This window comes from Amblyomma americanum, chromosome 9, assembly GCF_052857255.1.
Source record: "Amblyomma americanum isolate KBUSLIRL-KWMA chromosome 9, ASM5285725v1, whole genome shotgun sequence".
In the NCBI taxonomy this organism is placed as follows: Eukaryota; Metazoa; Arthropoda; class Arachnida; order Ixodida; family Ixodidae; genus Amblyomma; species Amblyomma americanum.
The window spans coordinates 104,573,269-104,589,297 of record NC_135505.1 but is presented as its reverse complement, the minus strand read 5'-3'; the positions used below and the strand labels follow the sequence as shown (position 1 = coordinate 104,589,297).

The 16,029-nt window shown below is 48.5% G+C and overlaps 1 protein-coding gene across 1 annotated transcript; it reads left to right on the top strand.

The window, feature by feature from the left end:
• The first annotated feature begins 4,955 nt into the window (after positions 1 to 4,955).
• On the top strand, positions 4,956 to 15,698 carry LOC144103939 (neprilysin-3-like). Its single transcript, XM_077636660.1, has 3 exons — positions 4,956 to 5,536; positions 8,714 to 9,406; positions 11,768 to 15,698. Exons 1-3 carry the CDS (start codon positions 5,036 to 5,038, stop codon positions 12,728 to 12,730), a joined length of 2,157 nt encoding a protein of 718 aa, XP_077492786.1. The 5' UTR covers positions 4,956 to 5,035; the 3' UTR covers positions 12,731 to 15,698.
• The last annotated feature ends 331 nt before the right edge of the window (positions 15,699 to 16,029 follow it).

The following is a 16,029-nucleotide window of genomic DNA, read 5'->3' as shown; positions in this document are numbered from 1 at the left end:
GGGACGCTTTGCGAAAGACGTTCCCCTGCAGGGCTCCCTCTCCCTTGGAGGATCCCTAGGTTCTGAATGAGGCAACGGAGGGGCCTCTACATCGACGGCAAAAATGTTATCTTGAACTTGTGACTAATCATTTTCGATTTGCGTGTAGAGCACGTGTGGCCATGACATGTTGTGCTTCGCGATACCGGCCAGATCCGTCTGCAGTCGAGAGCGAGCTGACGAGCTAGTTGGTTCTGCATGGAGATTGTACAGCGCAAGACGCAAATACAAAGGGCAGAAAGAGTGACAAGGCTCGCACTACCCACTGTCTGCGTGGCGAATATATCTGACTATATCTATGCAGTTGGCAGTCAGCGCCTGTGTGTCTCCTTCACTGCTTTTGTCCGTTTTCTTTGTGTCTTGCGCTGTACCTTGGCCTTGTGTTATCGTCAAACCAGGCTGGGCATTGCCAAGGCGCCCGCTAATTTGAACGCGATAGCGTTAAGGGCCTCATTGCCCAGAAAATCCGGCGTCAGCGTTGTCGGGGTCGGCGTTGGAAATATCACGATCATGGCTTTGGCAGGTGGTGTCCAGAGAGCAAAATAGGAGGCAGGTGGGCCACCTAGGTCCCATGACTTTGCGGCGTGCCACAAGCAGCCCACCGGATAGTGAGCAAATTGCTCACTGTGGCAGGTGGAAGAGCAACCTGGGTCGAACAAGACCCACCACTGGGAGCACCTGCCATAGCAGATGCTCCCTTAACCGCTGCTCTATTGCGCCAGGATGGATATCAACGCTCTCAGGCATCTGTTAATGCAAAGTCGAGGGTGATCAATTCGCGTACATGGGCGTTATCCCGCAATAGCTGTCACGACCTACCCTTAAGGCGGAGCTTAAATATCCCCTCAATTTTTTATATATTTTTTTCTGTATACAAGTCATGTCTCTGGTGGAGCGGGTCGTGCAATTTTCTCCGTAGTTCTTTTTTTTAGCCTATTATACTCTTTGTATGCAAGGTAGTATGTCAAAGTGATTTTGAACTGAGATGTGCATACCTTCATTGCCAGAATTAACGAGGCAACGAGATTTGCTTCTTAGCCATACAGTCGAACCTTTGCGGCAACTTTCAACACCGTAAAGCCTTAAGGAGAAGGCTTCTGCTTGCCTACACTAATTCATGGCTGAAGGGGAGCCATAAGTTTTTTGCTACACGCCTAAGTAGCAAACCCTGCTGCTTGATTACTTTTAACAAATAGAGTACCCGTGTTTGTTTTACATCCAGCGTAAAGCCATTAACTAATAAACAGTTTTTTCGGTCCTGAGTGTAATATGGAAACTGTATATTATTTGCCGTTTCGCTTAAAAGTCCAGTTACCAAGGCCATGGTGTCGTATTAAGAAAATATAAACTATTACGTCCCTCCACTGAATAGGAAAGCACTTAATTGGTCTAGAGGGAAATTCAAATTTGTCGGAGTCTTATACAACGAGCTAGTGTTGCCAGGACGGAAACCACAACGACAATATAGTGCGGCATCTTGCTCGGTGCTTTAACGCGATGAATTGTGTTCTGATAAGTCTGCGCCAACCATGCAAAGGCTTTACCGAGGTCGACATGTCTTAGCTACACCCACAGTACATTGCATGCAGGCTGCAGCCTCTCAGTTCGGCGGTGTCAAATTTGGTATGGAGAAAACTACGCCGCAAATATTTATCCAGATCATTCTGCAGATCATGTCCCTACAGAAAACATGGCTGCCGCATGACTGAAAAAAACGAGATTGACTTTAGCGCTTGAAAGGCCAGCAAATTGTTTTCATCCGTATGATTGCTCTAACGTCGAACTTCATGAAATTCAAGGTATGTACTTTGCGGAGTCCCTTCACTAAACATGGCATAGTATTTAATGCCTGCAGTAAGGTATAAATTGGATTACATCGTGTTTGCTGTATTTGGTTGGCTACTACCGATTTGCACAGCAATAAACATTATAATGTCATCAATGTGATGATTTCTAGCAAAGTCCCAAGTTTGTAGATAAGGTTAGGGGTTCCTAGACGCCTGGAACTGAAGTTCGCGTACAGTGCAACGCGCCATCTCATTATCCGGGACTTCAGCGCGAAAGCTGCCGCTTTTTTAAACCAGACAACGCAAAGGAATATCATAGCGTGGACGATATTTTTGTACTGAACACACCAGCGGAGGTGCGGTCTGCCGTTTACCTGTTTGCGTGGATCCAGGAATTCATAGGAAGTTCTGATTCCATGCAAGCAATACGAGCAATTCATATCGGTCGCATTCGTCATCGGTTGCTCGCAGTCGCACTGAGGTGGATTCGTAATGTCGCTGCGATCCCAGGCAGTGGGGCTGTGCATCGCCTAGCGTGTGAATTCCAGCCCTATAGTCGGATACAACTCAAGAACGAAGCGGCTTTTCTCCGTCAAAAAATCACCTTCCAGCCAATGGCATCGGCTGATTCTCAAGACCCGGCCAGCGCGAAAATGCAGAGAGCGGAGCGACAATGTCAGGAAGGGGACTGTCCCCGACCATGGAGGGAGGGTTCTACCTCCTTTCATCTGCCACTGCCGTCTGTGTCACAATGGCATCATCATCACCACCACCAGATCTACAGCGAGGGAGTAACGCTGAGGTAGGCTGCAACCCAAGCCTTCTCGAGGGACCCCTGATTGAACACTCCCTAAGTGCCGAGATTCCCCATCTAGAGAGCTATGGACATGAGAGGCTATAAAACCGCCGCATGCTTTGCATGTGGATCCCTTCAGATACTTGTCGTTTACCCGTACTTATGTAAATATGTAAACATCTACATAGATGTAAATAAACTATGTAAATAGACTTGTAAAGTCTTCAGCGCGCTCCGGCTCCCCCTACCACGTCACCGCCTTCCTCATCCCCTCTCCGTCCTGACCACGCCACCTGACAACACCAGGGACAAGCTGCAAGTAACTGGAAAAGAAAGCTAAGCAATTGCTTCACTAACACCTGTAATTTGACGCCGAGTGTAGTGAACTGATAGTTACACTTACAGGAGCCTTAAATGTGCCCGAGCAGACTGCTCCATGGGACTATATCTGATTTCACGCTGGAGGCGAGCTTCTGGCCGTTGCGAAGCACTGTATTCGGCGCCACACCGCACCGGTGCTACTCCAGCGTCTCAAGACGAGCAGCAAAATGTGCTTTATCTGATACGAATTATACAACTGATAGCTTATACATTAAATGATAATTCAGCCAATTGATTAAAAAAAACATCTATAACTTCTGAGCTGGCAGTTTATTCCAGAAGCCAATATTAAGGACTTTGCTAATCAGTTCTCTATAATCATTTTCACATAGAGAAAAAAATATGGCACACACTGCCTCGTGACTGTCAACAGCACTCAGTTGGTTTCACTTAGCACTCATTTGGTATCACTGTGTCCTTTCTATAACTTTACCTAGAATTTAGAATCTGATCCCTCCGGCGGCATGTGTTTTTTTTTCTTCTACTTTGCAACCAGTTACCTAACAGCCACTAAATAATTGCACAATTATTTCCCGCTGATCAACACCACAATTTAAAGAACATAGAAACACTCCCCTTTGCTACTCGGTTCCGGCGGCTGCTGGCTTCCGTCACATGTATGTCATAACCAGCCCCTCATTTCCCCGCCCCTGTCTGCTCAACAGCTTTCCAAACCTGTTTCCAAAGCATGGAGGCTTTCCGTTGGGCAGGCTTCCGGCTCCACCGTACTCAAGTACTTTGAAAATGTGACTTTGACACCGCCGCGTGTAGTAGGTGAAAGAGGGGGTAGATTTGTGATCAAAGGCAGAGAACTGAGCAGGCTTGTAAACAGTGGTCACATGCCACTCTGCTCTGGTGAGTAGTTTTAGGAAAGAAAAAAACAGAAGTAGAAGAAAATAGAAGAGATCGAAAACTGGAATAAACAGACATGAAGAGGTATGAGTTAACTGACTTGTGCGCACTACTAAAGTGAATGCGCAAAATTGTACAAGTAAAATATTTGCGACAGTGCGCTCGTTGTCTACAGGTGCTCTCGTGCTATTCACCTGGTCTCTATCATCAATGTTTATTAATAAAGTCGCGTATATCGTGATTTTCATTTATTTCTTCGCGAACCATTGTTGGTCAGAAAAATTAAAGAAGTAAGAAAGGAAGGAAGGAAGGAAGGAAGGAAGGAAGGAAGGAAGGAAGGAAGGAAGGAAGGAAGGAAGGAAGGAAGGAAGGAAGGTAGGAGGGAAGGTAGGAGGGAAGGTAGGAGGGAAGGAAGGAAGGAAGGAAGGAAGGAAGGAAGGAAGGAAGGAAGGAAGGAAGGAAGGAAGGAAGGAAGGAAGGAAGGAAGGAAGGAAGGAAGGAAGGAAGGCCTCAGACGTTGCTGGCACATACCCACTACGGGGGAGTGGCCAATACACAGGCGGTTAATTACTGGATACAGGAAAGTTTTGACGGGAAAAGGAGTGGCAATAGTATGTAGTCTGATAGATTGGAAGAGGGAAGGACAGGGGTCCTGTTAACTTGGAGATCCAGACGGGAAAATGGCTTAATGTGCATAATAGTATACAATGCCTGTAATGTTTCAATGTCGTACTGACTGAGAGCTGGAAGAAGAAATTAGAATGGGAGGCGCTGCGTTTCTTGAAGAAAATTTTGCACAGCAGAGCGCACACTCCTGTCGCTTCGTCCAAGCAAAGAAGCGCCAATGGAAAGCACAACCGCGGAAGACAGAGGCAAGCCCAGCTGATGAAATGAAATTTGCAAAAGACGCTTCCTCAAATGAGACAAGCGGCGGCAGAACAGCAGGAAGTGATCTACTGTCTCAGGTTCGGCACAAAAAGGGCACAGTGAGGAAGCTGCCAGGCCAGATCTGTGAAGGTAGAAATTTGGTAGGGGAACCCGGCAACGCAAGCGCGTGAAAGAGACCTCTAGTCTGCGTGAGCGCCAGTATTTGCTACTCTAAAGATGCAGAAGATGCTGATATTAAAATACTTATGAATGTCTTCTTCTTTTCTCTTCGGCATACGAAAACGAGCACGCGATGCGCGAGGCACGCTCTCATCGTTTCCCAGAGCCACGCTTGAAGCAGCACCACAGCCACGTCTCTTTCTTTCATGGAGCCTGGCCTCCAGGTCGAAGCTTTTGCCCCATGAAGACCACCCCGGAGATCCACTTGGTCATCCTGCTGGGCCTGCTCTATGCAGGAATGTGGTACATCGTGGACCAGGCGTCACTGATGGCCTTCCCTTGGTGCGACCACCCTACGCACTGCTTCGACTACACCGAGGAACTGGCCGCCAGCGTGGACTCAAGCGTCGACCCGTGCGACAACCTCTTCGAGCACGTGTGTGGCCGCTGGGATCGAAACCACCCTATCCCGTTCGGCTCCAGCCAGTTCTTCCTGCTCCAGCAACGATTGTTGAACGTCATCCTGCGCACGCTTGAACGCCCGCCACTTCATCCTCTGCCTGTAGTCAGAACGAGCGTCTTGGCCTTCCAGTCTTGCCTCAGCGTCTACAAAGAAAGGCGAGACGACACAAAGGTAAGAAGGCACCACTCTACTCTCTCAGAAAAAAGGTAGTAGTACTTACTAGCTTTGGTGTAGTATCTAGTTGTCATATATGTTACTATCCTGTTAGTAACTGCAGTTAGTAGCGGGAAAGCTAGTAGAAATTACTAACACATTGAGTTAGTAACGGCTGATACCCGCAGTTAGTAACGGGACGCTAGCAGTATTTACTAAGAATGTGAGTAGAAACTTTCGCATATGTTCCAAGGTTCTTCGTGCGGTGCAAGCCACCGCGGTGGCGGAGTGGTTATGGCGCTCGGCTGCTGGCCCGAAAGACGCGGGTTCGATCCCGGCCGCGGCGGTCTAATTTCGATGAAGGCGAAGTTCTAGAGGCCCGAGTGCTGTGCGATGTCAGTGCACGTTAAAGAACCCCAGGTGGTCGAAATTTCCGGAGCCCTTCACTACGGCGCCTCTCATAGTCTAAGTCGCTTTGGGACGTTAAACCCCCATAAACTAAACTATCTTCGTACGGTGTGCTGTCATGGCTTGTTAAATTTCTGTATACTGAAAAAACTACAAACCTAAATTGTCCATTTGAGTAATTCCCGAAAGCAGTCAGCGCTATCGGAGCGTGCTGGCCGTCAATTGCTCACTTAGGTTTAGGTTTATTGCGCATTGCATATGCAAATTTAGCGAGGTGATGGCATCAAACAACCTTACCGGATGGACACGTTCAGAATGCAAGAAAAGCACAAACCAGAAGTGTCACACACATGCACTGCGTGTGCGCAGATAAATTTTTTGCTGTCTTATATGCTCCTTAAATGCGACTCTCAGTTACGGACTAATCGCTCTTACCTATTGAGCTATGGTACCAGCGTTAATTACGAGGCTGAGATTTTAGAGACAGCTTTGTCCACATCACAGCACGCCCTTGCAGAAATGTTTAATTATAAAACCGATTTATTCCCTCGACAGTATGTGTCAGTTATATTTTTGACTTTTTAGAGGGTTAAAGGAACGGTTGCTAATAAGGTAGTAACTAGAGACCTTGGTAAAAAGGTAGCAAGGGCTACAGTTACTAACTATACCTTGAAGAGGGTAGTATATAGAAAAAAAGTAGGAAAATGAAGTCAGAGGTAATAACTGCGGCACTTAATTACTACCTTTTCACCACTTTTTTTTAAGAGAGTAAGATGACCGAACTGGTAGGCGTACACTATGCGCTAGAGGTTAAGGTTCTTCCGCGGCGTGTGACCACTGATATACTGGCTTCTTGGCGCTGCTTTTGTAGAGCGCGGCGTCCGTGAATGGGGCCGTATTCGGGAACCGGTATAGGAGCGAAGGCTCAACTCTCTTAGCTGCAACTTTCAACGTGAACAAGATTTCACACTGATCTTGATCAAGGCTTCGCGCGCCCGACGTCCCACCATGTGACTAGCCGCCACTGGAGCCTAACTCCGCCTGCGCCGCTCGCCTCCCTGCTGCGCCGAGCCGCCGCATGCCCATTTCTTCCTCTTGATTTCGACTAGAATCTCATTAACCCGCGTTTGTTCTCTCATCCGCTCTGCCCGCTTCCGGTTTCTTAAAGGTTACACCTATCATTGTTCTTACCATGGCTCGTTGCGTTGTCATTAAGCTGAACACTTTTCGTTAGCCTTCAGGTTTCTGCCCTATAGGCGAATACAGGAAAGATACAGCTGTTGTGCACTTTTCTCTTGAGGGATATTGGTAAATTGCCATTCATGATCTGATATAACCTGCCATATGCGCTCCACCCCATTCTTGTTCTTCCGGTTACTTCACTCACATGATCCGTATCAGCTGTCACTACCTGCCTTAATTAGACTTATTCGCTTACCACTTCCAGCACTGTCCAGGTAGATAAACTGTTTCTGAAGAGAATGAGGTGGGCATCTCTGAAATGATAGTTCCGAAATCTAGCATCTCTTCAACGGTCAGTGGCACAAGGGTTACTTCTGAGCGAGCATCGGCTCCTGACAGTGAGCAGCGCAGACACAGGAGAGCCAGTGTTGCTGGTGCGCAGCACCGGAATCAGTAACTTCAGCGCCGTGGGACTGTGCATCAGTACGTTGTCGCTGCGCCGTCGCACGGCACTCGAAGCCCATGGGAAGGAACTATAGACGCTGCCAACACTTATAGGAGATTAACAAGGTAGTCTGTAAGCTAACTCCTTGCATGAAAAATGTGGCATGTGAAGGAACCTCGCGCAATCTCAGTGATATGCACTCTGCGATGCGGTACGCGATGTACATTTTGAATGAAACTAAACGCGATTCGCCATTCAGGAAAGAAAAGGCGGCTGTACAAAATAACTGCAGCGACTGTCTGCTGGCAGCCTGACGGTAAAATAGAAGGTGATATTTGTGATTCGACTCCTGCTACTGCGCGCAAATGCAGGCACATACATGCATGTATTGAGCCGTTATATGCCTTTTGAATTAGCTCGATGAATTGTGCTTTAGAGGGGGGGGGGGGGGGGCAGAAAGGAAGACTCCAGAAACTGTTGCGCAGAGATCGATTATAATCGCAAGACCACTGCATCGATCATCTGTGAATGACGGTAAACTGAGAGATAAATCACACTAGGCCATAAAGCGCGGCTTTGAGGGCAGGGTTAACATGATCTTTCACAACAATGAGGGGATTAAATGGATCAGTCCGAAAACACGCTGATTAATAGCACGATGTCGTGCTTCGATCGCCGTGTGCCTAGTTTTCCCCTTCAGCAGAGTTAGAGATCAAGCCATGAAAAAGGAATTGAATCGATATCCATGACCGGGAGTCGAACCTGCCGCTGGGCGAACAGATCTCCTTTATGGGCCTCTCAGCGAGACCACTTATCTATCGCCGCAGCCAACACGCCTCGTGTTAAACTTCACCACTGTCTCGCGCTGTGCATTTTAGAGCGTCGTCTTCATCAGCTTCCATCTGCTCCGTCCCGCGGCACTGCCTGCTCACCGTCGTCTTCTACGTAGCACAAATCCGTGCTTTCGCTCCTATTCGAATGTAGTAAACATTCTCTTTAGTTTCTCTCACTGCTGAAACCTTGCAGCCCTTCATTACGCTAAACTATCACTCATAGCCGCGAACCAAGTCAGTGCAAAATCATGTCTTTAAGCGCCAAATGTGAGTGATGTTGCTCAGTTGTGGCGCCTAATCCAGTAATGCGTTATTTGCCGGCTGCAGGTGCTCTTCGACCTCTTCAAGGGGTTCAAATCTGAGTGGCCGTCCTTGAGCCTTCCGGGCGACTTCGATGCCATGGACTTCTTGCTTGGCCTTTCCCTCGACTACGACCTGCCCACCCCGTTTGTGTTACGTCTAGAGCCATATCTCAAAACTGATAAGCGCTACGGCCTGTCGCTGTACCTCGTCATCGAAAGCGACGAAAGAGGAAAGATAAAGAAGTTCGACGCCCAAGTCATTGCGAAATGCATGCCGAGGATCGCGCCGACGCTTCAAAGCAGCGATGTTTCTGTTATGGCCGAGCGTATTAGCAAGGTTCGCACTGACATCAACTCGATCATCGACGCTCTCTTTTCAACCGCGCGGATCACGCGTCATTACCGCACCGTGAAGCTCCTGGCTAACGACACCGCTTCATACGCCACGCTGGATACATGGCTGAAGGTCATCAACAAGCACCTGCCTCAAGATCGACAAATTGGCGAGGACGAACACGTGCTAATTTTCAACAACACCGGCTATATCCTACGTGAGACACTTGCCCGAACCAAACGTTCACGATACGTGGATCTGGTGCTGTTCGCGGGGTGGAATATCCTTGCCAGCAGGCACGCTGCGGTGTCGCACGCGCTGACAGATTGCTTCGGCGAAATTAACATCCATGCGGCGTTGAGCTGCGTCAACTTCGTCGACGAGGTGAGATATAGACCCTGAACACGCTGGCAGCGCACTGTATACGCGGGATCGGTGCCGTGCGGAGTTTTACCATGCGCCGACCAGTTAGATCTCTAGGAAGAAATGTCTGAGCTGGTTTCATCAGTATCTAGGCCTAAAAGACATTGGCTGTGCGCGGAATACCATAAAATATAAAATGGTGGTCAGAACGAGTGACATTGAGCTATAAAACAATGAGTTGTTTGTATACAGACGCAGGAACACATGCTGCAACTACTTCCGTTATCAGTTTTAGGTATAATTTGTGCACCTTTGTGATTCTAACAAGAAAATATTTTGTGAGCACTGCAGTTTTCGCAAGCGTTAGGAGCTTATTTTTGCGCCACTGTACTCGCAAGTGTCGGGGGTTAACCGACACTTGCGAGTTTAAGAGTAGAGAAACATATCAAAACGTGTAATATTCTAACACGTAATATGCTAACGTGCGTGTTATATGCATGTAGTATGCTACTTGCAATGTCTGATAGTTCTGTTTCTCTCATAGTTCGCTCTTGTTTATGGTCGTTACGTGACAAGCGCCCCTGTTGTCGGCAACATCCGACTACGCGCTTTGTGGCTTAACGCTACATCGTCACCATAGTCTCGATGTGTATACCTCTATACCGCTAGCAGTTTTCCTTAGAAATCCAGTACAACAACTAACAAGCGTTGGCACTGGTTCACGCTGGGAGTAGACAGAGACCTCCAGTCAGCACTGTTTTTTACCTACATTCCTTGCTGCTCTGTTACAGCGGTATTGGCGCAATGGCTCATGGCCGTTCACTACTCAGCTGACGTCTGCAATGGAGGAAACTTTACGCTGCGTGTCTAACGGAAACTGCCAAACGCTTTATCGATCGATCTCACGGATTTCGTTATATCTATTTCTTACGGGCACTTGCGTGGGTGGATCCAGATTGTGGCTTTAAATTCCTGTCAAATTGACTAGCACAGAGGCTTTGTTTCTTTAATGGGCGCTGGTTTTAAAAGTCCAAGAGAAAGCGGCTACCCAATGTCGTTCATAAGCACAGTGACCTGCTTGATGTCGCCAAAAAAATGCATTAATTTCGGTGCACATTCTCACCAACGCTTTGCATGTGCCTTCAGCTATTGCCGGTTGTAGTTTTTCAAACTGGTTGCGGATAATGGATGTGAACGTCTTCCGAAATTGCATTTAGTGCGAAAGTACTGTTACCGTCCTACCCATTAAAATACAAACAGGAAATAAAATTGCCGCGACTGGGAACCGAAACCGCGGCGGCGCGAACAGATCAGCTTCCCTGCACACTGCAAGAGAGCACTAGGCTATCGCCGCAACCGATCACGTCTCGGTGATTAACTTACACACTCTCGCGATGTGCATTGCATGCCATCTCCAACTTCCATTCGTGCGCAAAAAGAAACATTAGCCTCCAACCCTGCGAAATCCGCGGGCGGACATGAAGCCTTTGAGATAGCCACGAAACGAAACGTAACGCGCCTAACTGGCTTCCTAGGTCAGTGCACACTTCAATCGCGGTTTGAGCTACATTGCAGTAGTGAGATAGGTGTGCGCTGTCTGCGCTGGCGTTGACAACGTTGTGGCACAAACGCGGCACTGGAGCAATAGGCACCCGCCGGAGCTTGTTGCCTCCGGAGCCTTTTCTCATGGTGCGATTGAGGTGTTCACCAAGAAGTGAGGCAGCTCCTGCGCCATTTAATTTCCTCACAAACTAATAATTATGAGCACTGGAGGGCTCCGCGTTAAGACGCCTCGATCTTTTTTCACGTGCGATTATGTCGCGCAGCCGACGAGTGAAATTGATTTGGGGGGAAATGAAATGACGCAGTATCTGTCTAACATCTCGGCGGACACTTGAACTGCGCCGTAGGGGAAGGAATAAAAGAGGAACTGCGAGAAGAAAGGCAGAAAGAGGTGCCGCAGTTGAGGGCTCCGGAATAATTTCGACTTCCTGGAAATCTTTACCATGCACTGACATCGCACAGCACACGGGTGCCTTTGCGTTTCGCCTCCATCGGAACGCGGCCGCCGTGGTCGGGTTCGAACGCGGGTACTCCGGTTCAGTAGCCGAGCGCCCTAACTTTTGAGCCACTGCGGCGGGTCCAGCTTACGTGCATTTTTTGCATTTCGTTTAGAACGGAATGAAACCTAGCCAGGCTTTCCATATTGCAGTGACCTTGAATTAGCAGCCCCAAGCCAAAGCTACTGAGCGACCCAGTTGGGTGGAGTACGAACTGTTGGCAAACGAAATATTACCGAGCAATGTGACAAACGTGCGCTATTAAGATACAAGCACATTTGGGGAAACTGCAAGCTTCACTACATACCGATTTTAAATGCAGGTTGCAGCCTTTGCCATGACTCGGCTGGTGGTGGATACCTTGGGACTGTCCAGTGCCGTCCAAACCACCCAGATGACCTGGGCAGCTGTCCGGAAGGCCACTCGAAACAGTTTTTCCAAGCTGACGTGGATAGATGGCCAGACAGCTGCAGGTGCCGAGGACCATGTCGATAACCTAAAACCCCTCGTCCCTTTCCCAGCTCACCTCAACACTAGTGTCGACCTCGAGGCATTCCACGACTACCTGCCAACGCTGTCTTCTAAGCCATTCATCGAATGGCTACTGATCGCACTCAATAAGCGATCGAAGAAGTACAAGCGTCTTCTCCGGGAAGGCGCTACTGGTGACGTACACCGGGACGACTTGCCTTACAGTTCGACCCTTGTCAACGCCTACTACCTGCCTCTCACCCACCTCATGATAATACCGGCTGCCATCATGGGGCCTCCTTTCCTCTTACCAAAAGAACCCTTTGCAGTGAATTTCGGCGCCATCGGCAAGGTCCTCGGCCACGAGTTGACTCACTCGTTCGATCCATTGTTCAGCGACCTTACCAGGACAGGAGAAGTGGCGACGTGGTGGGGCGACCAGTCTTTGATCAACTTCACAGCAAGACTCGATTGCGTTGAGCAGCAGGTGGCCATCTACACAGCAGACAAGAAACACGCTAAGAACGCCCTCTCGGAAACCTTCGCCGACACGGCAGGCGTGGAGAAAGCCCGCCTCGCCCTCGACACGCTTTCCGATGGTCCAGGGATCCTGGGCTACTCGCGAGATCAGCTTTTCTATGTCGCGGGATGTTTTGAGTTCTGCAACGACGCCGGCTACGAGCAGGGGGCAATTTATCCCGCATTCGCTCTGCGATGCAATCTTCCCGTGTCCAACCAGAAACGTTTCGTGGAGGCTTTCAAGTGCGCAGAAGGAGCAGCGCTTAACCTGCCCGAACGTTGCACCTTCCATTGAACTCAAGTGCGAAATTCATCCCGCAGACACAGGAGGCAGCTCTCCGCACTGTGTCTAGCTCTTTTTTAAAGTGCAGCGTACGACACACTATTTTTCATCGGATATCATACGCATTTGTTGGTTTTAGGTTTTATATGCAGCCCTTGAAGCATATCTCTAACTGTGGGGATATGTGCAGTTCCCCTGCTCATCACCCTGCATCGCCACTGGACCTCCAACTATGGCAAGCTAGTGTGTTTTGTAGCTCTTAGTTTTTGTATTTATTCCGCGGCAGTCGCTAGCCTTCCGGTGCTATAGCCCTCACGGAGTTCGTTTCTTTAATGCATCTTTTCTGGTGTAAGCCAAATAATCGCTTATACCAAATGCGTTGTTTTTCTTTATTTCGGAGCGTTAACTAACTTTCACCCTTTGCCCAACAGAGAATGAAAACATTTATCTTCTGCCTTATCCACTGCACTCGGAGTGCCAGAGTGCTGTTTAGGCCTAGCGTATTGGCAGCCATAGCACCTTCAATGTATGAAAAGAACTGCAGCTGCTACAGCTTTGAACTCTGGCCACCGACACTGACGATGCGGTGTGTGCATGGTTTTGTGTAGCTGGTGTTCGGAATCTGATATCATTCGGTTCTCTAATGCAGAAATAAGCATTTTTATTAGACTATTAGAAGGAAAACTAACAGACAGAGGCACTGCAATCAAGCAAGAGGCCTTAGTAATGTATCCGCCGAGCACAGCATACCGGAGCACGGCAGAGAGCCGGCCGCATGGAAGTAGTAAACACTTTCCCTAGCAGAGATTGAAACGTTGAGTCGTTTAGGATTATAGCCGCGGGAAATCATTGTTGCGGCGGCGACGCGCTTGTCGCTGTGATCAGATACCATGCTAATGCTTGTGAAAAATATGAATAAGGGTGCTGTATGCTTTTCACACCACTAAATCTCATGTCATTTGTTTTTCAGGGCTCAGGTGCATTTTCTTAAACAAGTGATATTAACTTTGGAATTGCTTTGCTATGGTTTGGATTGGAAGACGTTTATTTCGACAAAATGCATTGGCAGACGGTCCGCACTAGATGGCCTCTAGCCCAAGGCTAGCGGTGATCTTAGCAGCCAACTCGGTGGCGAAGGCTAGAATGCCTGGGCCCGAGTTGACCAGAACGGCTTCCTGTTGCTCAGGAGAAAGAATTTGTACTAGATCCCTGGTGGAGGCTCTTCTTTATATTGCCATAATATGCTGGGGAAAATATTGGAACAAACGGACTGCTCAATTACATTGACTCAATCTCGACTCAAACTGTACAACCAAACGACAGATGGCCATGTCTGCATGCCAGCATTATTTTGCTGCTGAGTTTTTCGGAGCGCCCTCTACGAGTGCGACAAGCACACTTAAGGGAAGAAGAATCTGTGATCCACCATAGAGTTTCTATTACCTAGCGTAGAAGCTGGCGCCACCGTTTTTGGGCTTCCTAAAAGGGCATATATCCACCGTGGGAATTCCGGGAGTATGAGTACTTTCTGGACACTTTGCTTGACTAATGTAATCCCTAGAAGGCAACTATGACTGCAAAAATGACAATTTTGGCAAAAAGAAAACAAGGAAACGCTTTTTTTGCTATCAATATGGCGTCTGTTGAAAGATGCTTGCTGTACATTGTAAGAAACGACAAGAAAACGAGATAGGTATAAACGGGCACCGAATTTGGCCATTGTGGGAGGGCTTTCTTCATGTTGCCGAAAATAGCTAACCGTCTAAAATATATTTTTTTTAATATTCTTTCAAAAAATTCTTAGCCTTTAAAGCACTACACGCTGGGAGCTTCATATTTCGAGGCAGTGAAAACAGAAACGATTGATTGGTGTCGTCTGTGCTGCGAGTTCGCGCCCCATATTCGTGCTTCGACTATATTTCGTGCCATAAGAAACTTGCCGGAACCCTCACCTTGGTACGAGAAAGGTGTGCCCGTGCTAAGTGCGCTTTCTGACTACGTCCCGGTGCTGTGCTTACTGAATTTGCTAAGAAAAACATTGACAAATGAAGTGGAAACTTAGCCTGCCTCAAGTAAGTGAAGGCAGTGAGGCAGCAAATTAATCATATACATTTGCCCAAATCACAGCCGTGCCGTTACCAAGGAAAGCTATACTGCTTTCACAGAAACGGCGTAGTTATTCGTTCTGGTCCGGAGTTCGAGACCACGACTTCACCGGAGCAGTCGCTCTACCAACTGAGCAAACCGGAACGGCTGGCGTATGGTAGGGCGAGATTGAATTGATCGATAGCTCGATGTGGGAATAGTATTGATCAAATGTTAGCTCAGTTGGTAGAGCGACTGCTCCAGTCAAGTGGTGGTTCCGTGTTCTAACCCCGGACCAGGACGAATTTTTCTTTAAGTACGAAGTTGTTGCGGAAGCTGTATAGCTTTCCTTCATATAGCTGCGCTAACGAGTAATATCACTCCCTTATTGCCAATCTACTCCACGTTGAGGTATTCCCCTGGGGCATTTGGCCATGCAACCTATCTGCTTTGGAAGTGTGTTGTCGGCATATTGGTGATCCATATTGAATAAGTACTTCGGCGCCGCAAATAGATACAAGACACCGAATGCAAATACGTGAACTCTGTGACGAGTTTTCTTCCGACTTTTGTGCGTTTTCTGTATACGCCGCGTCTTCAAAAACGCCTGCTTGCATTTCACCGCCTCTTTACCTCCAGATTCTTTGAGTAATGGTTCCGTCGGTGGCTACTACTGGAAGCAATTGTTCCATCATGGAGACCAGTGTTTAAAATAATGAATAAAGAAGTGTCACCATCTGGGTAAGGCAGGTTCCTTCCTCCCTCCTCTATTTTGTTTTCCTCTCCTCCCGATTCAGCCAGACCACACCGAACATTCCGATTACACAGTGCCTAATTTTTTCACATCTATTCACAATTGCGGTGACACCACTCGGCCGTCGGGATGCGGCCTCTCGTCTCGGCCTCCACCACCCGCCTGTCCCGCCCTTCTCGTTCTTCTCTTCCCGGTCCTCCTTTCCAGCTTGCCCTCTATCGCCCTTGCTTCCCCGCTGCTCCCTTCGGTCGGCTCCCTGGGAAGGCATCTTGAGCTGGTTCCCGTCCTTACAGAGGCGGCGCGCAGACCTTGATCTTATCGAATGATGCCCCCGTAACTGCTGGTCGGGGGTGGGGGGGTCTCTCGTCCGTCGCCGCTGAGCGGCAAGCACACACATAGAAACACAAAGCGCCGGCTGTTTCTTGAGCGCGCCGAATCGCCCGCGCGTACACGCACACAACCGCGGCGGCCG

Bases quoted from the DNA above. Each gene is read 5' to 3' on its own strand.
- LOC144103939 (XM_077636660.1), top strand. From the start codon at position 5,036: ATGCGCGAGGCACGCTCTCATCGTTTCCCAGAGCCACGCTTGAAGCAG. The intron at 5,537-8,713 runs GTAAGAAGGCAC...TGCCGGCTGCAG, and splicing joins AAAGGCGAGACGACACAAAG to GTGCTCTTCGACCTCTTCAA. The intron at 9,407-11,767 runs GTGAGATATAGA...TTTTAAATGCAG, and splicing joins GCGTCAACTTCGTCGACGAG to GTTGCAGCCTTTGCCATGAC.